Source organism: Brienomyrus brachyistius, chromosome 21 (assembly GCF_023856365.1).
Source record: "Brienomyrus brachyistius isolate T26 chromosome 21, BBRACH_0.4, whole genome shotgun sequence".
In the NCBI taxonomy this organism is placed as follows: domain Eukaryota; kingdom Metazoa; phylum Chordata; class Actinopteri; order Osteoglossiformes; family Mormyridae; genus Brienomyrus; species Brienomyrus brachyistius.
Genome location: NC_064553.1, coordinates 8849874 through 8874960, shown reverse-complemented (window position 1 = coordinate 8874960; position 25087 = coordinate 8849874). Strand labels below are relative to the sequence as shown.

Genomic DNA, 25087 nt, shown 5'->3' with positions numbered 1-25087 from the left:
ATTTTCATTTATAAAAAAAAAAGGGGTATTATCGTAAAGAAATTTCAAATAAAGTAGTTTCTTTTGGTCAATTTGACAGAGGTTATTACTTGCTTCGCATAAATGTCAAAATCTATTCAGATGCACACGGCCCTAATGGAACTGAATGAATAATACAGGAGTGACTGGGACCACTGTCTGGGAGAAACCGTAAAGCAGACATGGAGCAGAGCAATCCCATTTAAGCCAGCGCTGGCTGGACCAAACGTCCAGGCCCTTGGTGCTGCATAAAAAATTAGCTCTGTGTCATGCTGTCAACAGCTCTGACGGTCACAAGCAAGCCCGGCAGATCCTTATTCGCCAAGATGGATCAATTTTTTAAAAGGATGACAAGAACAAGAACACTGAAATAAGGACATGTGTGGTTAGTATAATTTGTTTTTAGTGTTTTCAGCTTGTTTTGTGAGTCAAGAAGCATCGCAAAAGTCAGGGGAAAAGGAAGACAAGCACAGCCAATGAGCAAGCCAGCCAATCACAGAGCGACATACTGGATATTTTATATATGAGTGTGTGTGTGTGTGTGTGTGTGTATAGACATAACACTGAAAATAAATGTGCAGATGCGTGTGTGTGTGTGTGTGATACACAGAAAATAAACACACAGATAATCATAACCACATGTACACACTCAAAATAAGTGACTAAAGAGAATCCAGCCAATCACTAATTTCAGAGACGGTGATAAATCGACGCAAGGACAGTGAACAGGAGGAATCGAACAAATTGGGGAAACACAGGGACAACACCCAAAGGAATTCTCTATCAGGCATGCAGGCACAGTGACATTCTCCCATCATGCATCAAGCCTGTTATTTCCAAGTGCAGGGTTTCCATGGCAACGAGTGCAGAGAAGCCTTTAGAGCCAGGCAATACGAGAGGATGCAGACCAGAAAAGGCCCCACAATGCAAACTCAAACGCAAACAAATCCCCAGTAGAACAGCTTCTTTCATCAATTTTTTTCCCCCAAATCAAAATAAATTTGTAAATGAGTATTATTTCTATATTCATCCTGTTTATTGTTTAGTAAAAAGTATATCTATGTATATATATATATTTTCAATGTTCTCTTTTGTCATATATAATTATTCAGCTTTTTTTTCCCCCAGTTATTTGATTTTTTTTTGTTTCTTATGTGGGTAAAAAAAGTGGAAAAGAAAAAACACACCAACCTTCTCGAAGCTCTGAGGGATGTAAAGGGGTTGATGCAGAACACAATGACATGAGGAAAAGAGAAAATAGGGGAAACACAGAGAGAGTAAAAAAGGCCACCTCAAGGCTGCTAACTGCTACATTTCTTGTTGGACATTTGTTGGTCCTTTGCTCTTTGCAACCAATAACATCTGGTTTTCAGAGATGCGCCTGTCCCAGTTACTCAGCTTGGGAGCAGGGAAAGTCTGACCCCATCCCACCCCCCCCCCACCCCACCCCAACACCACCCCACCCGCCCCCTCCTGCCGTGGCCATTATTCTTGATAAGTGTCGGCCACCTTGTTCCAAAACAAATTATCATGTCTTTGCCACCTAAAAGAACTCCCATGGTGGCCAATTTGCTTTCACAACAGAGAAATAAATAAAATATAAAGTAAACAATAAACTGAAAGACCTCAAAAAAAAAAAAGAGAGAGACAACAACCAACAGGCAATAAAACAGCACAGGTTTTGTTAAAATTAGCAGCTAAGGTTGCATAAAAGAACGCGGCCTGTTTGGATTAATTCCAATCGATTCCAGTTTCATCATCGTGTACCTTTGCTTCTTGCGTTGTATTGTTGTTTTTTGCTGTAGCTACTAATTTCAACTCAGTCCCAAATAAAACACATCTGGTTAAAAGACACTTAAATTGATTTCAGGACAAAAAAATAAAATAAAAAAACGAGAGGTAACACAGATCCTTTGTCTAAACGCAAGGCTACGCCACAGATTTGCTGTCAGCGATGCTGAACTTCACACTCGCCATAGACCTCAGTGTTTTCTTCAGAGGACTGCGAAAGGGCTCCCTTCCATTAGCCAGGCACTGTGAGAGGCTGAGGGGCTGCCAGGAGGTTGCTTGTTAACCTGGGAAACAAGCGACCCTTTTATAGGTGTGGGATTCGGCTCCCCTGTGGATCTTGCTTCGGAAGCTTCCTGGATCACTGTCACGTCGGGCTCATACCGAATGTTCCTGAAGCGGATCCGACTTCACATTTCCCAGTTGGCTACATTTAAATTCAAAGCCAAGCCTCTTGCACGGTCCGCATACTAATACGAGGACACAAACGGTAAAGAAATCTCTGACCTATTGTCCAATAATGTGCCTGTTAATAATTAATTAGACGCAGATATGAAGCATACAAAGAGTGCATTTTTTGGACAGTTTTCCAGTTGTGGATAATTGCATTCTTTTGCATACCATTCTCCCAGCCAATCGAAATCTGCCTTACTTTCATCGAACTGTCGAACCAATCCAAGTAGCCCAAACAGCGGGGCTCCTGTTTCTCCATGAATTACGAATGCCAGTCTGGTTTCTCCTGAGCTACGACTTCAGCCACGGGGAATGAACGGCAGAAAGCAACGTGGGACCTCGTTAGAAGGTGTTACATTTAGGTTGTTGGTCAAACATGCTATAAGTGACTGCTGGACAAACAACAGTTATATAATTAGTAGTGTTGAGTGGTTTAATTTTGTAGTGGGAGAGATGAGGCATCCCAGCGGCTGGTCGGTGTGCATTAGCGAGCGTTCACATTTATCACATTTATCGCCAATTTTCCCTCCAAAAGTTTAGTGGCATGGTGACTAACAGCACACAGCCTTGCTGCCTCATGTCTCCCGTCACCAGGCTGAACGGACGACCGGGGCGTGATGCAGCACAAACAGCATAAGATTGCATGGAGACAAAGAGGTACGTAATACAGCAGGCAATGCACTGAGCTTTTGGGTACATTTATACTTAAGGTTACTGGAAACCCAGACAATCGTCCTTAAATGCGAACAGAAGAGAGCATATACACAGAATATGAGAAACCGTCTTTAGAGATCTTTGCGTCTTTTAGCCGCGTGGGGAGGGTCCCGGAGGGGGGGGGGCTCAGTACCCGTGAGCTCCGTGTAGCTCCCTACCTCTCACGTATAGGTTGGCGGGGGAGGAGTAGCGAACGCCTTCTTTGTTGGATGCCACGCACTCGTACTTCCCCTGGTCGGTCTCCTCGCTGTTTTCTATCTGGAGGGCACCTGAGAGAGGGACAGAAATGTTGGGGGGGGGGGGGCAGAATTTGGTATTAGAGCCCTCGGAGTGACAGGAATCTAATAGGTGCAGGGGCCATGCCCGCGATGACGACGTGACTACTGTACGATATCAGATGAGGGGTTCCCCACGCTCTTCTGCAGGGGCCAGATGGATGTGAATGGCAGCCTCTAGCAAGGCATTCTCACGGCACATGGCAGAAACATGGCTGGATGGTTTATGGTTAAATGCACTCGCTTAACCTGATGTCTGATGGGGAAAGACCTGGTGCAGCTAACGCTGGTGGTGCTCAGTGGATTAGGATGGTGTGCCTGTGACCGGAAGGTTGCCGGTTCCAATCCCAAGGTTGGCCGAGTGATTCCACCACCGAGCCCTCTTCAGAGATGGTCTGGCCCTACTTTCAATTGGATGCCGTCTTGGATAAAAACGGCTACTAAATAAATACACTATATAGTAAAGGAGAGGTGTTTTGTCTAAGTATATGCCCAGTCCACTAAAGGCGCACTTTACACAACACAGAATCTTGTTTATGTATACTTGCTCACACCCCAAGACAATCAATTCCCGCTAACAAAACAAAAAAAAAAAACCCTCAAGTTGTCAGATAATTTCTCATTAGCGAGCCACGGGCATGGTAAGGTAATTAGGGGGATCCGGATTGTTTGGACCGTTGACAGATTGCTACCTTCCCCTCGCGTACAGAGAGACTGCTGGCACTCATTACGGCTCAGGCGGGGCGTGTCGACACGCCGTCGTCTGGCGGACCTTCTGGCTTATCGCGTCCTTCCCCGCATCCTTGGCTAACAAGGCACGTTGAGCCGCTCGCTGAGCATGCAGGTTGAGAGGGGACACCGATGGGCATCTTCTAGGGGAAGGAAGGGGGGGGGGCGGTCATCCAGCAAAGCGCTGAGCTGCACGTACACACAGGCGTGCACCCACAGGCCCACACACATACACACGCTAAGCAGAAACAGAGACCTTTTGAAGTACTCCTTTGGCACAGGATAATCGTGTGCTTCATCAGTAAGATACCCAGGAATGCAGGTTGACTTGTCATAGACCAAAGACCTTATCACCCAGCTCCCATCAACAGACATGCACTTAGCGCAGACTAAATAAGCATACTGTTCCTTACTGCCGATCTTTAGCATCCTACTTCCTCTGTGTAAATCTATTACCTTCCCCCACTCACTTGAAGTATCTCCTAACCCAATCTTATCGGAGACAACGTGTAACAGTGATAATTACACGCAGCCGCTGTGAACACTCTGCCTTGGATGGGGCACCAGGCATGACTCACGTCTGATCCTCACACCCCTGCCCCGGGACCCAGCGGGGAAGGGAAACATTTGCCCGACAGATGTGGGCAGCTCAAGGTTTTATGCTGGGAGACGTGGGAGATCCTTTGATGTGCAGGCAGGTATGGGGGCGACTGAGAAGGGGGCCATGTGCTCTTAGATGCCCCCCCTCCGGGTCAAGTCAGGGGGGGCCCAAGTTTGTGGGCTAGTGACGTCACCCCCACAAACTGGCAGGCCGTGTCTTTAAACTCGATGAGGAGCTGGACCGCTACATACTCTGGATTAGTATAAGTATCCCTCACTGGCCGAATGTTAACGCCGTCGAGTGGAAAATTCACGAGAGATACCGCAAGGGCACATAGCCCAGTCTGAGCCAGCTTCTGCACCTCCGTGGTGATCAGTCACCTGCGCCCACGCACACAATTAGCCCCATTAATGAGGGTCAGTTTGGTGCATTTAAGGGGTATATTAGAGAAGATCAGCAATAACACCAGAAGAGGCCTCTTGGACATTTGTAACATTTTCATTGTTCATGTGTTCAGTCTTTTTTCGCGAAGAAAGTTATTCCTTTCATTAAATCGTGCTGTCCGAGACCTCCGTTCTGCCCCTGTGACAGCACCTCCACCCCCAAACGGCCTAATCAATATACCAATCAAAACCCTACTGCAGCCACTGAATAATAGCCAGGCGCCCAGTGAATAGGAACTAATTTTGTCAGTTGATAGACTATTCTCTGCTGACTTCATTACACCCCGGTAGCCACGAGCTACAAAAGTATGCAGAAAATGTTTAAGCTATGGGATGGTGTCTGTTTCAAACTCCACTTTCCCTTCAGTTTATCAGTCCACACGGTGCCAGCCAGGATGGAAGACATGCAGCGCGCTACCAGGAACCTTCTTAGTTACGCAGTGCAGGCTCCCCAGTCTTTTTTGCTTGTGCATTGTTTAATTCTGCTAAGCTTGTGTAGCAAATATTCCAGTCTCTGTGTTCCTTCTGTCGCCTTTTTGCTTTGAGTTTCACGGTCTGGTTTCAGTCAGCTTCAGGAAGTGTCAGACTGTTTCTCCATGTTTCTTTAATCCTCCTCTCTCTTACACATCGTTTATTTATTTATTTTCCCTTTGAAGTGGGGAGGGACGTACATCAGCCCTTTCATCGCTGGACCATACCATCACTGCCCTTTAAGGCATTTATAATCCCCAGAGTGCAATAGTATGGGGGAATTCATACTAAATAAATGCTTGCCTTATCCCAGCAATTGTTCCGTCAACCCTGACCCCCCCCCCCCACCCATCCCCCCCACATATAAATTACAATTAGCTGTGTGTTTTTACTACCCCATCTGGCCCCCATCTTGCCGAAACCTGCACGCTGTCGGGGAGGGCTGCTGGCCCCATTTATTGGCTGCCCCAGGACATTTCCAGTTCCCTAACAGACCTTTCTCCTGACTCCCAGTGTTCCCTATGCTGCTTTCCCATCGCACTTAAATATGCAGTCCCTAGAACCGACTATGTCAAAAAATCTACTGAATGGGGGGGGGGGGGAGTACATATTTGACCGGATGCGCTCACAATGGCCAGCGGTGGTGTTACACTATAACTCACAGAGCAACAGTGGCCTGGGGCAATGTTTAAAATAAGCAGGGGGAGCCGACCGGCTGCTCAGACACTGAGGCCTTGCAGCGGAAAAACCTGCGGTAATGAACAGACTCACACGCGTTATGAAGATACGTGGCCCAGTCCATTACACATCAGCGGGGGGTGGGGTGGGGAGACGATTCCCCTCTGTTGGCAACAATCAAATCCAGGGCAGCAGGAAGCTTCTCCACCACTTAATCAGCTGAATGACAAGAGATGACTCTGGTAATGGCACTGGTGGGAGAAGATTGGCTGGGCGCTTTGCCTTATGGGAAATTTTAATGTTTCTTTATGGCAGTGTTTCTCAGCCCGTTCCCCAGGGACTCCCATGTGGTCCACACTCCCCCTTCCATCTTCCTTGCCAGACAGTCCACATTTTTGCTTACTGGGAGCTGGCAGGGAGCAAAAATGCGGACCGCCTGGGGTCCCCGAGGACCCGTTTGAGTTACTGCTTCAGAAGAGCCGTCTGAGTTGACTGCTCTTGTTTCACTTCCTTGGCTCAGAGACGAGAGAGAATGAGGAGAGACAAACACTTTGTACCTGGTTAGAAATCAATCGTCATATGAGATGGGGGGGGGGGGGGCTGGGGGGGGAACTGAAGCTGCTTGATTTCCAAATCCAGGGAAACTTCACTAGCCAAATATAAATCAGCGGAGGTTTATTATTTATTTTTTTTTTTTTTGTGAATCCTGAGGCTAATGTCTCTCAAAAGTAGAAAAACACCAGTGCAAAAAATCCTCTTTCCTCTTTCAGGTGAACAAACCTAGCGCACCCGGGCCTTTTAGCGTGAGCGAATCGGAGTGCGGGATGAGCGCTGTGTGATCCATTATAACCTTATGATCTGCTGCTATGTAGCAAAGCACTTTGAGGAGAATCCACTGCTTTCTCTCATTCATGTTGGGAGCATCATTCGTTCTATTCAGTGGTACACACACATGCACGCCTGTGGGCCACACACACACACACACACACACACACAGCTTATTACGCTGGATGGCATAAATGCTGTCAGTCATGGGGTTGGCGATGAGCAACAGCATTCCGCTAAACCCATGACCTCCTCAGTAGAATACAAAGGGGAGATGCTGGATTCCTTTCCTGCCAGAAAAGTCCCTGATGTAAGATCTTTTTAGATCTCAGTGCCACAAAAACCAGTTTAGCTTTGGGAGAAACGCTGGAACGATTCTACAAACGGAGCCCTCTTTAATTTCTTTTTGCTGTCGCCAGTACCAGGATATTTACTGACGTGGACTAAGTTTTAAACAGGCAGATTTTCAGACGCCCCACAGTTCTTTCTCATGCACCAAACCATCAGCTCTCTTCTGACCCTTTAAAACATCATAACAGGGGATGGCAGTCAAGCTGAAGACTAGTGTGCCCCTCCCCCAGACACGCCACGTCAAAGTGCCACCAGGAACCCCCCTCCCCCCTTTATCTACCCACATCCTCATTTTTCATTCTGCAGTAAATCTGACACACCACCTCTTCTGTCATCATGGCCCCTGCCTGCCATTTGCGGTAAGTGACTATTCACGTGCCATTTTAATGCAATATTAAAATTCGCCCCCTTCAGATGTGCCATTCAAAAACTCAGCTGGGGTAAAGCCCAATGAAGTTCACGTCAGTCTCTCCGGTATTCTGAAGGTATCCCTGGCTTGGGGAACAAAAAACCTCGGCGAAGCACGTGACCGTGTGTGATGGCACTCGCTGCCCGTAGCGCATCAGAGAAAGATCACACCCTGCAGTGGGGGCCTGGGGGCAAGCAGGCTGGAAGAACGTTTCACCCAGCAGTTCACGGGCGCCATGATCAGGCACTCCGAGATCTCTGGTTTCAAATCCCTCGAAAAATGCCCTAAATGATGATAATAACCAAAGACCCGACCTCCAAATCCCTGTTCATGATAACCAATCAGATTGTAAAGGAGGTCCAAGCCAGTAGAGGAGGCAGGTCCAACCGATCAGATGTCACTTGCTTGGACCCACCTCCTTTACAATCTGATTGGTTATCTCTCTGAATCTTTATTGGTTCTGCCCTCAGAACATTTACGTGTAAATAAAATTCCCACAAGCCAAATCCCCCGGCCCAGTGGACACCTTGGCAACTCAGTCGCTGTAAGGGAAGACAAACACTGGACACGGCACACATCTCACAATGACACAAAAAAGGACGAAATACAATCAGATGAAATTACACAGGGAGGAGGTGAAGGAGGTGAAGCTGGGAGGAGGCACACAGGTGACAGAAACTGAAAAACACACTGACAAAAAAACACAAGACACACATCAGACGCAGAAATGAAAGTACAGAGGCAGCTGATCTGTTAAAAACATGAGTTATTTCCATTGTACTGCTGGTTAACTGTTAGGGTTTAGCATTTCTTACTGGTTAGTGCTCTGGTTATGATCTTACCTCGTATAGGAGTACCCTCTGGAAAAAACAAATAAAAAAGTGAGTTTAGTTGAAGATTTATGTTAGTATTATTTGTTTGCTTAGGGATGGGTTGCTTTGTAAATCACTGCTATCAGTGATTAGGGTTAATTATCATTGACGAAGTGGTTAATTTGACTGGAAACTGCTGCTTACCCTCAAAGGAATGCAGATGTCGCAAGTGAAGCCTCCCATACCTTTCGTATATGATGCAGGAAATGCATGACTGAAGCCTCTATTCACGCCGATAAGTCAGTCTAAAGATGGGTCAATAACGTTTTTTTCCCCGCTCGATTAATCGGCACTGAAGAGTCACAGGGTGGCTGCACCCTTCGGCTGATGGTCTGGTGGTCTCATTATGGGGTTGTTAGGTCAGAAGACCATAAACAGCTTAACCCATCGTCCTCAGGTGTACGATAAGGATTCCGAAGATATTTATCATAAATGTCTAGAACACTGATAGCATCACGTCGAAGAAAAAAGCTTCCAGAAACCATGGACCGCATATCAGTTGATGTCAGGGGATCTTTGCCGGTTCTCAGTAATCCGCAGAGTAATGTCAGGGCTCTCTGAGACCTATGTACCCAGAAGCCTTAGGGGCAATGGGCAGCCATGTTTGTAGGATATAACGGCAGGACATCTCTGTTTTGCCCCAACATTTCATTCCATGGCTGGTGACCTTCAGCGGCTTTACTTTCATTTTCACCTCCCGGAGGTGACTGTTGCCAAAGACTTGCGTTTCTAAACAGCAGGTCAGAACAAGATAGCTGAGCGTTTTAAAGCAACCTTTTCCTTGTGTTACATAAGAGATAACTGTAAAATCAGGGTAGGTAGTTTGTAAACATGCGAAGCACCAGACAAGTGCAGAAAAAAAGCGTGACGGTCAGTAGGGAAAGAGATCCGATCACTAACGGCTTTCAAGACATCTACTCTGAGCTTCAATGCAATAAGTGCCTCAATGCAGAGCACTTCTGAACCAGACAAGACACACAATATATATATATATTTTTTTCCTGTTTTTGATTGCAAAAAAATCAAAAAAAAAAATAAGGCAATAGTTAATTGGTGAGGGTAGAGGCAGCAGTACGTTAATTTAGTCATAGTTAATGTTAGAGTTAGGGTTAGGAATTATTTGTGGTTAAGAGAGGTTAGACTTGATTAGGTACTGGTTAGAGGTAAACTAAAAATGGAGGTTTATGGGGTGAGGACTGTCACCTAGGGTTGGTAATGGGAATCTGGACTGTGGAAGGTTAAGGGATGCAAAACAAGAAGCGGGGGGGGGGGGGTAGCTTCTAGTAAGAGGGGTAATAATGGTTCATTTTGGTAAAATGAATCAAAGTGTCAGTCCCGTCAGTGCAGTGTAATGGCGGCAGATCTTCAAGGGACCTGGTCTCAATGCAAACACCGTTAAAGATAAATCACTCAACCGGATTCCAAAAGAAACAAGCTCTACAGCATATGAGCTGCTTCATGGCGTCCGTCGTTACGTGAAAAATGGGAGTCCCGTCGCCAAGCAGGAATATCTCTTCGGATCTATCGGAAAGGTCGGCGCCGGCGCGGACGTCCATTACTCCTGCTGCCAATGTCCAGTCTCTCTCACTCCCGGCCCTGGATCCTGAGGTGAACATTGGAGTGTGAGCCGATTTGGGCTCTTTCGTCTTCTGCCGACTGGTGATGACTCACCCATGGAGTCAATACTGAAATGCAGAGACCGTTTGGGTGAGTCTGAGACCTCAGCACGGCCACAGGGGGTCAATGCCCTCTCCTCATTTGCGGGGCTCGGCAGACAGTCCCGCACTGCTGTCTCACCAAAACAGATCTCTCCTGTTCTCTCCCGCTCACTTAAAATCGGTCTGTCATCCGTCGCTGGATTCTCTTCTGGAGCCACACATGTGTGCACTTGTGTAAGTGTGTGTCACAAATTGTCTGCCCCCCCCCTCCCCCTCCCCGCCCCGAGAGCACTCTTCTGGCCAAATGCACTTTTTGCATTAAGGATTCATGAACGTGTGGTGGCAGCAAAAAAAAGCCAGCAAAGTGCCTCAGTTAATCTCTTGCATCCCCCCCCCACACACATAGACACACAGTGGCCATGAAGTTGCGGCTGGAGCCGTTCCAAGGCGTTAATGTGAGCCGTAGCGAGCACCTGGACAGTGTAAAGCAGCGCCATCTTCTGCTGTTTACCGATGGATCCTGTGCGGTGACGGGCCGGGCGCCCGTGGACCAAAATAACCAGCTGAAATCTGTCCCCTGCTCAGCTTCTTCCACACCCCAGCAGAGAACCTGTCAATCATTGCATCAGTGCCCCCCCCCCGTCACCACAAAATAAAACCTAAAAAATACCCAAAAATAAAGAAACGAGAAACCAAAGTCCACATCAGCTCGCACCTGGGGATCTTCGCCGGTGTTCCGCTCCATTCCCTTTCCCATGCCAGCTCTTCCTGGGGGGAGTTAGGGCACACGCTGACCTGCGCGCTCTCCCCACCCCTCCCTGCTGAAATACGTGATGTTCTGGCCTGGGAAATGTACCGTCTCGGTCGATTGGAAAAGTGAAGCTTATTCAAAAACCGCCAAAATCACATAATGATAATTAAAAAAAACGAAAAGCCCGTTCCCCTATAGAGAAACTCTTTTAGAGCATTTCTTCTACCTGACCTGGCTCTCGAACTGCGTGGTCGCTCCAGCGGAACGAGGATTAAAGCCTCTGGATCTACTGCCAGCCTCAGATCGTCAGGAGAGCAGCTATTCTTCCTGAAACGGGCCTTATCCTCTCTGGCGTAAAATGGCGCGGGGTGATGTGGGACCCCAGCCTCTGCAGGCATGGGTCCCCGGACAGATCCGTCCCAATATGCTACACCGTGGAACCCCACCCTCTCCAGCACTGACCTGCTCCCGCCAAGGACGCCTGTACATCTCAGGATATTTTTAGGCCCCCTTGTCTCTGGAACGTTGAGGGGAATAAGAAACAAAAGGTGTGTTGCCAGTGTCGTGGAAACCGGAGAGAAATCCCCAGCGGATGGAGGCTGGCGCTTGGAATGGAGAGTCGAGTGAAAAACAGCTTTTGAATTTCCTTCTCGCTGGCGCGTGTGAGCGAGGCAGAGAGCGACAGGACTTGGAAGACGGAGTATTTTCTGAAATAACACTGCGCGTCAGGGGCCGAGTTGGGGGGTGGGTTGTTGGGGGTAGGGATGTGGGGGAGGAGGGCTCTGTCAACCCGATAGCTCCCGCTCATTCACAGGCCTCTGGAGATGCAGAGGCACTTCAGGAGAAACCCAGCCTCTTCCAACGGCAAGCTCCCCGAGCCAGGGAAGGTCACGCTGGCCTGGCTTTCTGTTCGGGACATGGGCACCGCTGTCGTCGCTCTAGGTGTCGGCATGACCTCGTGGGGAATTTGGTCGCCGGTCTCACGGCCTGGGCTGTCCTACAAAATGGGCGCTGGGCAGAGGCAGAGGATGGAGGTGCAACTGCCCCCTCGGAAAGAGACGAGGGAGGAGGTGGCGAATCGGACGGGAGCTGCGGGTCGCAGTCACGGGTCGTCGTGATCCGCGAGTCTCCGATGACGTACATTTGTACAGAAAACGTGATGTGCAGGTCCTCTCTCGATTTGAATTGGAAGGGGTAAAGAAGGCGGGCAAAGGAGGTTCCAAAATAAAGGGAGGTGGGACCAACATGCATTTTAAAGCTGGTAAAATGCCATCTGCATCGGGAAGGGGGTTATACTTTTGTGGGCACTTACCAAAGGCTTCTGGAAATTATAAGGAAAAAGGGGAAAAACAAAAACGATATATTTTAGGGGAGAAGTGAGACCGCGGTCTTTCCCCTGTCAACAGTCTGGTGGGTTTCCCCGATTATGGCCACGACTTTATCTGCTCATTCATTCGAATAATGCCTATTACCAGGTGATGATTCAACCTAGTACACAGCCTTCAGATTTTAGTGAGAACATTAGATACTTATTATCACACAAGTACCTTTCTGGATGTTTCTTTAGTTTTCTGATTTGAGAGATGCTCTAGCAAAATAAAACCTACCGTCTATCTTATATTTATGGTTAGACGCCAGAAGGTCAAAATCAATTGCATGAACTATGAAGCAGAGGAAACGCATTCAAATTACAAAACCAATAATCTTCATAGACCTGAATGAAATATTATTATTGGCAACATATAACCTTAATGGAAAACTATAAATGCCTCAACAGATTTTGCATAGTCGCTATTTGACTTTGACCTTCGGCCAGAAAAATTAGACGTGCATCTGGTTAAAATTAGTAATCAACTGCAGTTCTTCAAAAGCGGTGAGAAAGACATTAACAGAAGCAGGACAATACACAAGACAGGAGGACCCAACCGGGACTGCTGGACACAGAGAGACAGAAAAACAGTAAGGTACAGCCAAATACAGACTGGGGGGGTGAGGGCGGTGGCGGGGATGGTCCGGACTCACATACTCCACCTGCTGAAAGGGCTGCTGAAAGTTATCTAAACCACCAAAAACACATCGGCATCATCCCAGAATACATAGAGCTCTTTAAACGGGCTGGTTCCAAAAAAACGAGCTTCCATTCCTGCAGACCTGCTATGACGTCAGAACACGCTACGTCTATCCTGCTTCCAACGTTCACGGTGCTGTTGGGGGGCTGAGGTTGTTCAATCAGGCCCCAACGACCGAACGTCCTGAGTCCTACTGATAGCAGCTTATGGCGCGGGTAAGGGGACTGGGTCCAAAGCAGAACCGGGCTTGAAACAAGCTCGTGATGTTAGTGCAGGTGTAAACTCTCAACTTCCTGAGCCCAGAGGTCTGACTGAACTCCAATACAGATGTGGTTGGCGGTTCCACATTAAAGTAACGTTGCAGAACTGGGCAGGTTTGGGAGTAAGCTCCGTGCTCGCTACGAAGAACCTGCCTGCTGTGCTGCTCAACTTGGACTAAAAGGAACCCCTTCTCCTACCCAAACAGGAAGCTTTTACTTTTCGCTCTTTATTTACTCCCAGTATGTTTATCTCTTGCAGTGTTACCATCAGATTTCCAAAAGTACAGCACACAGGCGTCTTTTACGCTGCGCTTTTTCTACCTTTGTTATGTCTACCAAGTAGAACAGAAAGCAGGACGGATAGCGCCTGTTTTGGAGTCGACAGCAGCAGCACCGTGCGGGACGCATGCTATCGGTTTTTCATTGTTCCATCCTGTACTTTGCCATCATACAGGGGTGACCTGCGGCCAACCAGAATTCAACAAGGAGTTTTACTAGCCATAGGCCATCGACGCTAACCCTGAACTGCGAGGTATATAATCAGGCCGCATGAGGAAGCACTTTGTTGCGGATATCGATTGGCCGAGCAACTGTCAGTCAGGAGAGCCCGAATTAGAGTTGAATGCCGGCACTTACTGGGGATTTATCGCTGGTCCCGTTTGGATCAAAGTGAACGAGGGCTGAAACTGGACTTCCCAAAACGCCCACCTACCCGCCCCAGCGGATTAGGGGCTACCGTCGCCACGGCGCACCGCGCGCATACATGTGAGCCTGGGTGTCACGCTCGGGAGGGCGGGGCTTACCTGACCGCAGCTGTTTGATTCGCCCGTTACTTGAGCCGGGGTCGACAGGTAGGAAGTCCTTGAACCAGGTGATCTCGGGGTCGGGGTTACCGCTGGCAGCACACAGCATGGTGGCGGTGCGTGTGCGTTCCACCACCTTCAGCTGGGGGCCCATGTCGATGTTGGGGAAGCCGGGCGGCAGCAGGTCCTCTGCGAAGACAAAAGTGCCACTGTGAGACTTGGAAGCGTAACTGACAATCGCTCATCAACGTGTTGTTCGCTTGTGGCAGACGAACATGTGCCATCTTCTACTTCCTCATTTCTCAACCCAGTCTTTGGCGACCCCCAGACAATCCGTGTTTTTTCTCCCTCCCTGCTCCCCACACACCTGTGCCGAAGTATTTGTCCTTGATTGACCAGGAGCTGGGAGAGATGAAAAATGTGGACTGTCTGAGGGGCCCCGACGACTGGGTTGAGAAACACCGTACTCCATGTGAGTAGCAAAATTCCTCTTCCATTACAAAGAGATCTCTCACGCAGCTTGGCGTTTTCTGTTGCCTTTTCAGCCACTTCAACACCAGTGCTCAACCCATTTTCCAAAACAACTCCTTGAAAACGAACTTGGCAGCAAGTCCACCTGCTTGAGAAGGACTTCCCCGACGAGAACCTCACCCCCGGACAAGAAAGCTGGACATCTGACCCCGCCTAAAAGCTCTAATGCTTTGGCCGCTGTTGTTGTTTTTTTTTTCACCCGCCATTGGTAATGCGGCTTATTATGTCCATTACATTCGCTGACATCACTCCTGGTGGTGGTTCACCAGGGTGTGATTCATCCCCGACCCGCAGTACCGATTCTCTTGTCGGGCCAAATTGCTCTCGGCAGAAATCCGCACCATCCAGTTAGATGTTCGGATTTAACAGTGCCAGTACCGTAACACCACATCTGTTAGGGCTGTCCACTGCTCCATGTGGCCATTTAATCATCGTTCTCTTAGTGCTGGTCTGTTTGCTGCTTTATGGCCTCTGAGCTCAAGGTTTCCAAACCAGAATTATCTAGTTCTAACGTAAGCCTCCACAATTCTGCGGAAAAAAAAGAGAAAAACTCATCGCGAACTCTCAGTAACCACCGTCCCTGACATCATGAGCAAAAGCTGTCGTGTCTGTTTCAAGTGGGCTCCTTCCGGTGCCTTCTGAAGAAACTTAGCGTATCCAGTCATTTTTGTATCGCCGCATGCGACAAGAACATTGGGGCTCTCTTCCGTGTTCTTTGAATATTTATTGCGCTAAACACGACATGCAACAAAGTATGTGATACACGATCTGCAACATTATACAGCATAAAAATGAAGGACTGTACAATACAGTAGCATTTCTGCAAGACAAAGTGGTATGTTGGGAAATGTATTTTTGTCGTTTTGTTTCCTGTGCATTTTGGCGGTTCATCTCATTTCTGTGAAAATCACCACTGCTGCAGTGTACAAATGAAAAATATGCTCGAGATTTTTGTACCTTTACAATCACCCACACAAAAAATATAAGGCCTTACTTAGAAACATGAGACATGACACGTAATAAATGCAGCAGAAACCAAACTAGAACCAGCTTCTACACACAGTCGTCGAAAGATATAGTTCTGGTTTTCCATACAAAGTCACGCACCTGGGGTGAGTCTGAGGTGAAATCTAGCCTATTTTTAATAATGTGGTGAAAATAAGACAAGCTCTCAATGGTTAACAATCGCCAATAAGAAATATCAGTATCACTTTACTTAAAGCAGGCATGTATCGTGCATTAGATACCTTCGTAATGCATTATAATGCATTCATAAAGCATTGTAAATAAGGCTATAACTATCTATTTAAAAATGCATGCCAGATACCATAAAGCTTTAAAAAAATCCTGAAAATGTTTACATGATTATAAAGCTAACCCTTTCGCCGTGTGGCTAGTTCCTGGCCAATGTTTATCCGCCGCAACGAATACGGCCCCCTTCCAGCATGCGTTTCCCGTTGGGCTGGCAGCTATGCTTGCCTGTTTTTTTTTTTAACCGTCCGTCTTTACGGCTTTCACAGGCCGCTTTTACGACGCGAGGCACTCCGCGGGCTCCTGTCTGGCTGGGATTAAGCAGTGACCTCTATCCCCAGTTGCCCGCTAGATCAAAACATTAATTATCCCTAATTGCGATTCTCTGCGTAATGGCTCTGCGCGAGCGACAGGTGTGGACCTTCTAATCAGATCGGCACTGGAGACGCCATGGGCTACTGGATCCCACTGCAAGGTCACAGGTGCGGCGGTAAGTGGGCGCAGCAGAGGGTGATGCCCGTCCGTATGAGGTTATACCACTCACAGATTCTGGTATAAACAGAGTGGTATAAACACGGGTACACTGAGGTAATAGTTAGGTAATTGTCTCATCTGGTTATGGGCTCACGACCCACTGACATCGTGGCACTGCTGTAATTAATGTTCTGCCACTGGCTAAACGGATCCCGTCATGACGTCGTCCCTCTGCCAAAGCGATTACCCCGTAGCCTCCCTTCCGTGTTGGTGGTCCACCAGGGGCGGGGTCAAAGGGGACCCTGAATGCTGATTGGCCCTCGCAGTGTCCCCTCCATTGTCACTCACCGATTGAAGACATATCATTAGCAAATATGCTTGGCCCCTTGGTATGTACTATGGCTCCCCTCACACCCCCTACTTTAAAAAAAAATCCTAGAATTGTCCAATAGTTATTCCTCAGATGTTGCTGCTTACAGTCCATGCTGGATAATCTGAGACGAGGTGAACCTCTACTGTCACAGGCAGTCACAGGCAGACCCTGTACTGGAGACACGAAATGATAAAGGCAAGGGGGAGGACCAGGGGCAATTCCAAGATGTGGCCCTTGGGGGGCTCAGTCCCCTGAGGAAATAAGGGATGCCACCCCCCTATAATTAAATATGATGAGAGGAGGGGGCACGTTTAATTACCGTAGCAAAATTTTCTGCTGGCGCCCACTGCCCACCACTAGTGGGCACTGTGCTCAAAATCTGCAGTGTGAGACCTTACGGAGCCCGGGGGTGGCGCCAAACTGGTGTTTTGTTGGCCTTTACGTGGAAAATCAGTCGGATTTCATGCAAGAATAGGATCAAATGTAGTAAACGATGACGCTTGAGTCAAGTGCGATTATCTCAGTGCAATTACGCTGCCCGCAAAAGATAAGCAGCTCAGGACCCTGGGGTAATCTTGGGGCCCATACCCCTCCCTTTGGACAGAGATCGCAGGGCGGGAGGCAGGGAAGGGGCTGGAGCGGGGGGCTCTGCAACTGCAGCGTTCCTATGGAGGAAGATGGGGTGACTGAGTTGTCACGGAAACAGCAGGAGATCTCCACCTTACCGGGCCTGAGTGCGTGCCCATCCTGGCACAAGGTGGCACTCAGATGGAAAATACGAGGAATCAACAAAGATGCGGAAACCCTCCTGGGGGGTTGGGGCTGCTCCGAGTGTCACTCGCCCCTCGTTCTCTCCAGCCCCAGCATCTCTCACTTCACACCTCCGCGCCACCTCCTCTGCTTCCTGTCGCCATCTGTGTATAGGTTGGGTCTGCTGCCCTCGAGCACACACACCATAAACAGGATGGGCGGGCGGCCTCCAGAATCTCCTGTAACCGGGGCTCTTTCCGTAACCCGTCCCCCACGGCAACAATTAGCATAATAAATCAGCCTCCCTGGGCAGTGGCAAGTAAAGTGACAGCCCCCCGTTCCTGTCCTGGAGTCGAAGACGCCGCTGTTCGGCCACCGTCATCCACCGTCATCCACCGATCACTTTTTGTGTGCCGCCGTGGCCGGCCATGGCGAGTGGTTCGGGTTTTTATTGCCCCAAGGGCGCATGTTTACCAAACATCAGTCAGCCACACGTTTCAATCTACACGTTATTCTGCTGAGTTACCTAAAGACGAGCGCACTCAGGCAGATGGCGAACGCGTTCCGGAAAGCCGCCCGCTTAGCTCCGCGTGGCCGAGGAGCAGGGACGTGGGTGGCGGGTGTGAACGAGGCGGACTGCGTAATTCGCCTGGAACCGATCCCATGCCGTCAGCGTGGAAACGAGCTCTGCGTTCCTCCTGCCGGCGCCGCCGGAGGCCTGGCCGCTCGCCAGGGCCTGATTTATCACCGTCGGAAGCGTCCACCTTCCCCCGTAGGGGGGCGCTGCGCGGACGGGGAGGGAGGTCTTCTCCTCCATGGAGGCCTCGGCGGACGGGGAACGTTTAAGCAGAGAAAACAAACAGCCGCCCGCAGGCATTATGGAACAGAACAACACCTCAGCCCGGCATGTCACCCGGGTAATTACGCTTTTCGTGAGCACGCTGTCAGATCACGGGCACTTCGCGGAGAGGGAGTGGCAATGCTGCAGTGCTGTCAAGGGGGTAGAGAGATGGGGGGGGGGTGGGGGGTGCACAGGTATGGGACAGCTGGCAGATGGACGTGGTAAGAGTGGGCTGTCACTGTATGACTAAGATATTACCATCAGTGCCTGGGGGGCATCACACATTTTAGGCCCCATGAAAGTAATAAATAAGAATAATAATAATAATAATAGATACTTTATTAATCTTTGTGGGGAAATTCTCTTTACTCCTCCCCCCAATGCTGGTCATGAAGGGCAGCCACCCGTAGCGGCGCCCAGGGGGCCCTCGCTCAAGGACCCGCAGTTGTGCCGAAGCTGAGCTCGAACCGGCGACCGGGCTGAATCGGCCAGCCCAGACGCCCATGCAGGTCCCACATCAGGTCACGCCTGCAGCAAAACCTCAGACGCCTTCACTCCCGTGTTGAATTTGACCCATCCCTTCCTCCCTGTCTCACCGACATGCCCCCCTCCCGCAAACCTCAAGGCGCCGGCTCCCAGTAAGACCAAATGCTTAGTGAGCCGCGTCGAATAGAAGTCATGAGCGAAGCGGCTAAACAGCGTCGCGGGGGAGCCCTTTACGAGAGCCGGTCGCGGCTCCCACGCGAGGCGTCGTCCGTCACGCCTCTCCCCACGTGTCTGACTGTGGGTCAGAGCCGTCACACGCTGTCACTCTGCACGTCCCACACATTTCTGCCAGATTTACAGAATGCAGCACAATGAATGTGCAACATTCACTTAACAGGATTTATTACTTTAATTACAAGTATAAGAACAATGTGCCTTTTTCTTCATCCGCAATTAAATAGTGGAGCATAATTGCATAGATGCAGAAATTCCGTTAGAGGGCCCATTAAAAACAATAGAGAGAGAGCTGGTGGTGCAGCGTTCGGCTCTGCCTTCCTTACATTTACACGGGCAGGTCAGGAGACGCCAGGGAAACTCTCATACCCAACATAAGACAGGATCACCTCTAAGGCACCGCGCCAGCGCATCGATCCGCTCAGACGATACAGCAACGTGCATTACAGGAGTGAGGAGCTGGGTCTGTGAGGCTGTGACGGGTGCAGTAAGCTTCTGGGGGGGGCGGGGGTGGGGGGAAGACGTATATATGGCACTCCTCCCCGGCTGAGCCGAAGGATCCAGAAGGTGTGGAGAGAGAAGGAGGGGATGTGGGATTAGCAGGTGAAATTACTTATCACTTGACTACACTCCACCATCACCAGAGATTTAAATTCCCATTAGGTCTGACCCTGGCCCCACCCCTGTGTAAATGTCACCAAGGCTGTGTGGGGCCCATTTACCCGGCTGTTGGGGTCGCCCCTAATCCGAATGCTAGGCTGCGGCGACCTTCCGCCGGGCCTGGCGTTAGCCGTGGCTACCAGCGCCGGCCCCGTCACGGCTCACAGAGCACGTGATCCCGTTGCCGGCCCCCGCGGCCAATGGTGTGCCTGGGTTACGGGTCACCCCCCCCTCCCCCCGCCGCTAAGTCGCCAGCCCTCCCTGCGTCGATGCTAATTTTCCAGCTAATTACCACCCGGCATCGACAGACTGCTGGTCGGCCACGGCCTGGGGTTACGCGGGGTGAAGTCAAGGGGCAGCTGTGTGTCAAAAAAGGTCATGCGCAGCCCCCCCCTTCCCTCCCTCCCCTGGACTGGCAATGGTCACTTTAACTTATTATTATAATGTTATAAACCTGGCTATTGTTACTTTTTATCCACCATATTTATTATGTTCCATCATGCTGCTACTGTATTATTTCATGCTTACATACATACACATTCCATTCAGTGCCAGAACTACTGTACACTGGGCCCTGGGGCAAAAATGGACCATCCCCCCACACCCCCCCATTTACAAATTCACACCTAGGGTTTGCCTACGCCAGCTGCAACAAATGCAGATTATGAAACTGAAGTAGTCTTCAAACAGCGTACCCATCAGGCACTGCAGTAGTTTGAAAATTCCACAAGCGTGCTTTTTCTTCATGAAATACACGCCTGGACAACATAGTTTGACTACAAAACATCACAAACTATTGCATTTCAAAGTTGTTTAAGCACCAAATATTTTTTTTGCGTTTTGGCTCCCACCACAATGAGACTTATGTCATACGTGAATTTGGCACCTTAATCCTTCCAAATGCTTTGCATACATGTGAGAGTTGGAAGGTGCCTCTTGACGGGGCTGGGGGCGGCCAGGCCCCGCCCATCAGTCACATTTTTGCACTGTCCCGCGTGTTTCGCTTTAAGCCCTGAGAATTCCCACCCCCTGCTGTTATATGTGGTCCTGCTAAAACGTTGTTTTGTGCCCCCGTATATATGAAAGGCATGACAATAAAGCTCACTTGACTTGACTTGACAGGGTCTCAGTACAAAACCCAAGAACATCAGAAATATCCCATGGAAGCAGCATAGACCACATTAATCGCATTCCCACTAAAACTCTGTGCATTGGAAGGGGGGGTATTAGGAGTGAGACTTAATCCCAGCCACCAAGGCTGGGTCTAGGCCTAGCACCAGCTGCCACTGGCCTCGCTACATGATAAAGTGCTTTCTTACACCACCGCTCAACTGTCCGGAAGAGTTGCAATTGCAATGCTAATCAGCCATACTCCGTTAATCCTCGTCTGTCACTGCTAACGCCCCAAACCTTCAGTGGCAGACAGCCCGCATCACTCTCTAAGCTCCTGAAGCAGAAAAATGCAACTTCAGGGTGTTTCTGTGCTACTTTACCCATAATTCTCCTCTCCGTGTTTTCCTGGGGTCATAGGCAGTTGAGTTACAACACGAGGCCAACATTTAATGGACGGCGAGAAAAATCGCCGCGTTTTTAATCTCGGCCGGCTCATTAGGACGCGCGGCGTAATGGAGTCGGGAAAAATGAAGGCTGTTGCCCCAACTAAATGCAGGTCAAGAAAAATAAACAGAGGAGGGGGGAAAAAAAACAGGTTTGTGCAGTGGGAAGGGATAACGAATGCGTTGGTGCCGGCATCCGGAGAGCGGCGTGTCCGTCCCCCTCGGAGGTGCGACAGAAGCACAGCGAGGATAATGAGAGAAGGATCGCACCCCGGATAGCTCCCCGAAGCTGCTGGCGAGATAATAAAACGATTCTGAGTGAGGGAAAGGGTCAGCCCGGCCCAATTAAAGCCACAGAAGGCGATCCAGCCCAAGCGCACGGGGAAGGAAGCCAATTAACGGCCTGTCTGACCGAAGCGCCGATCCTGCCGGGCGCACAGAACCCCCCCCCAACACACACGACCCCGACGCGGTGGCTTGGTGACACGGTGACTTGGAACTGCTACCGTGCTCCCCCCACATCTTATAATTAAAACACTTGCTTCTTTCTATATGTCCTATTACATCTGGGGGTCCCCTAATCCCAGCTTGGGCAGCCAAACTTCTGAATTTATATGTGTGAGTTTATAGTTGGTTACCTTCGACTTCCAAACCAGCCCAGCACTGCAGGCCAGGAACCCAAGAGGGAGCTTCTGGTTACCAAAAACATACCGTGCATTTATGTGATTTACCTGATTAGAGTGAAATCATTTAGCTGAACCACTGGACTTTTATTTGCATTAAGGGCAAATTGGGTTTGAATCTGAACCTGATGAACAAAGGGGAGTAGCCATGTGCAGACCCGCCCGGGGAATGGGGGGCGCTAGGGGGCAGGCAGGGGATGGCCGCATCTCGGCTCGGACCGGGGACAGGCCTAGGTGGCACCCCTACTCGGTGGGCGTTAAGGACACGCAGTGCACACTGCTGAGGGGCTGTTCGGATCTTTCAGCCCTCAAGATGGAAGGAAATAGATGGTCCCTATCTGCACATATATACACACGCACACACACACACACACACACCTAAACTCATCTTTGTGGGGACCATCCATTAATTTCTATGGGCAAAACCCTAATTCCAACAATGACAACCTTAACCCCTACCCAGCCCTAAACTTAACCATAAGCAACTAAACATTTTTAAGCAACTTGGCATTTTTAGATTTTTGACTGCAGTCACAGATTTTTATAAAATTTTATTTCCCCTTGTGGGGACTGAAAAAAATGGTCCCCACAATGTAATATATACATGTATACACACATACACCCATTACTACAAACAGACGTATACATAACAACACACACAAGCACACACACTGCAGAAGAGGATTGCTCGCACCCGGGCCTCTGCAGGCCACACCGATGCCGCAGTGACGGCGGGCTAGGAGCAGATGGACAGGAGGCGATCCCGCAGGCACCGGACTTGCGTGAACAGCGCAGCCGGCCGCGCCCTGCCAACCATCCCCCACGCTGTGTAGAACAGGCCTTCTGCGAGTGCCCTCATCCTGGGAGGAGACCAAGGCGAGGGGGCACTCACCGGCTGCCAAGCCCACCACTCAGGTGGAACCGGGCAGATGGCAGGAACGAGCTAAATGCTAACGTACAAATAAAGCACAAACGCGTAGTGTGCCGCACTTCCCGCTCGCAGCATAGCTTCACGGTCCTGCCGAAGCGTAACTGTTTCAGAGTAAGGCATGCCGGTCCGAAACAAACAAGCAGATAAGCGTTAAGGAAAGCTTACGGCATCGGTAATGTATACATACAAACGCACTTAGCAAACGACCGGTATGCCGGGTCTCCATGGAGACCGGCTGCTAAGCGCCGTAACGCCGGGCTTCAGCTGAGTCTGCATCAGACATGTGATTGCTGTTTAAACCTTCCACCTCGCGCAGTTTTTTCCCCCCCATTTTGGACGTATGACAGGTTTCTCCTTCCTGTCCTCCTGTTCAGCCTCTGGTGCCAAGATGTCAGTGAATTCCTAAAAGCGGCTTTTCACTTTCGGGAAAAAAAAGGCGAAAATTCGGAGGACGAGCAGAAACTTGGGAGTCTGTCGCTGTCCAGCGGCTCCTTCTCCCAATACCAGCCAATCAAAATTTGTCTCTCAGGGGCACAGACATGTTTCTCTGAGGGATCATGGGAGAGTTTATTGCCCCGGAATCGCCACGTTTCTGCCCATCCATTGGAAGAAGAGATCCCATACTGCTGGGGACACTGATGGCAGGGGTGGGGCCACAGGAGCACTGACCCCAGCTGAAAGCTGATTGGCCCTCACAGTGCCTCCTCTCCTGTCACTGGTATGCTGAGGCAATTGTCTCATCTGGTTATAGGCTCACGACCCACTGACATCGCAGCTCAGCCGTAATTAACGTGCTGCCACTGGCTGCGTGGATCCCGTCGCGACCTTGTCCTTCTGCCAAAGCGATTACCCAGGAGCCTCCCTTCCGTGTTGACGGTCCACCAGGGGCGGGGCCACAAGGGCACTGGCCGCAGTTGAAAGTTGACTGGCCCCCACAGTGCCCCCTCCCCTGTCACTCACTGATTCAAAGCATATCATTGGCTACTGGTAAGGTTGGCCGATCTGCATGAATTATGGCCCCGCCTACGTCCACCTCCTAGAATGGGCACTGACTGACGGAGGCCTGGCTTACCTCGGATGATGGAGAGCTTGGCGGTGATGGTGACGTCGCCCTCGCTGTTCTCCGCCTTGCACTCGTAGGTGTTCTCGTCCCGCGGGGCACGCAGTGGCTGGATTCGCAGCACTGCCCCGGCGCCCTCGTCGAACTCGATGGTCTGTCAGGGACACATGGGCATTTTTACACCGCGTGCTGACTGACCATCAAAAGTCTTTCCAAGCAGGTTAGCTAAATGGCCACATTTATTTGAACGAATATTTGAACTAATTATAACTACAGTAGTAGGATAATAGTAGTAATAATAACGTAATAATGATAATAATCATAATAAGAATAAGTAGAATTCTTTACTTGAAGTCAAGGTTGGTCTTTTTAGCTTGACCAAGACAGGAAATTATAAATAGCTTAATTTAAGTAACTGAATGCAATAAAGTACAGTTATAAAACCATCCATCCTACATAACCGCTTATCCTGGTGAGGGTTATGGGGGGGGGTGGGGGGTGGTACCATTACAGTCCGTCACAGGGTACATACACTGTCACACACCATAGGCGATTTGAAGATACCAATTAGCCTCACTGCAGGTCTGCAGGGCTGCAGGTGGAATATGGAGGGCCAGCAGGACACCCACACAGCCCAGGGAGATTGTACAGACTCCACACACACACACAGCATTCACGCCCCCCAACCCTAGGAATGTGAGGCAAGAGCACTACACTCTCGAGCCACCACAGTGCCCCCTTGGGGAACGACTGTGAAACACACAATCTTTCTTTGTCCAAAATATGGCCACAGTGATAATGTCAGGCACGCAGAACCGGACGTCAAAGATGGACGTCCATGTCCATCGCAAATAATGCGGCTTTTTTATTTGTTTGTTCCATCCTGCGCCTGGAAGTAAGTTTTAGTGAAGGAGCAGAGTGTGTCAGGCAGGGTGTGGCAGTGGTGGCAGCCATCTGCGCCTCGGCACCGCGAGGCGGGAAGCGGCCATGGAGGACAGAGCAGCTGCTTGTTTGTTTGGGAGGCGCAGAGGAGGACAGACGCGACCTGGCTGCAGACGCTGCAGGTGTGCAGACCGGCAACCGGGCTGA

At 49.7% G+C, this 25087-nt stretch overlaps 1 protein-coding gene across 13 annotated transcripts in view; it reads right to left on the bottom strand.

The window, feature by feature from the left end:
- LOC125716397 (receptor-type tyrosine-protein phosphatase S-like) overlaps positions 1 to 25087 on the bottom strand; it is a 135062-nt gene that overhangs the window by 48467 nt on the left and 61508 nt on the right. For all 13 annotated transcript variants that reach the window (XM_048988644.1, XM_048988633.1, XM_048988639.1 and 10 more), the window contains 3 exons: positions 24011 to 24152; positions 14169 to 14357; positions 3132 to 3242 (listed from right to left, as the gene is read on the bottom strand). In XM_048988644.1, the coding sequence (XP_048844601.1) occupies positions 3132 to 3242; positions 14169 to 14357; positions 24011 to 24152 (442 nt within the window). The remainder of the gene's footprint in view (positions 1 to 3131; positions 3243 to 14168; positions 14358 to 24010; positions 24153 to 25087) is intronic.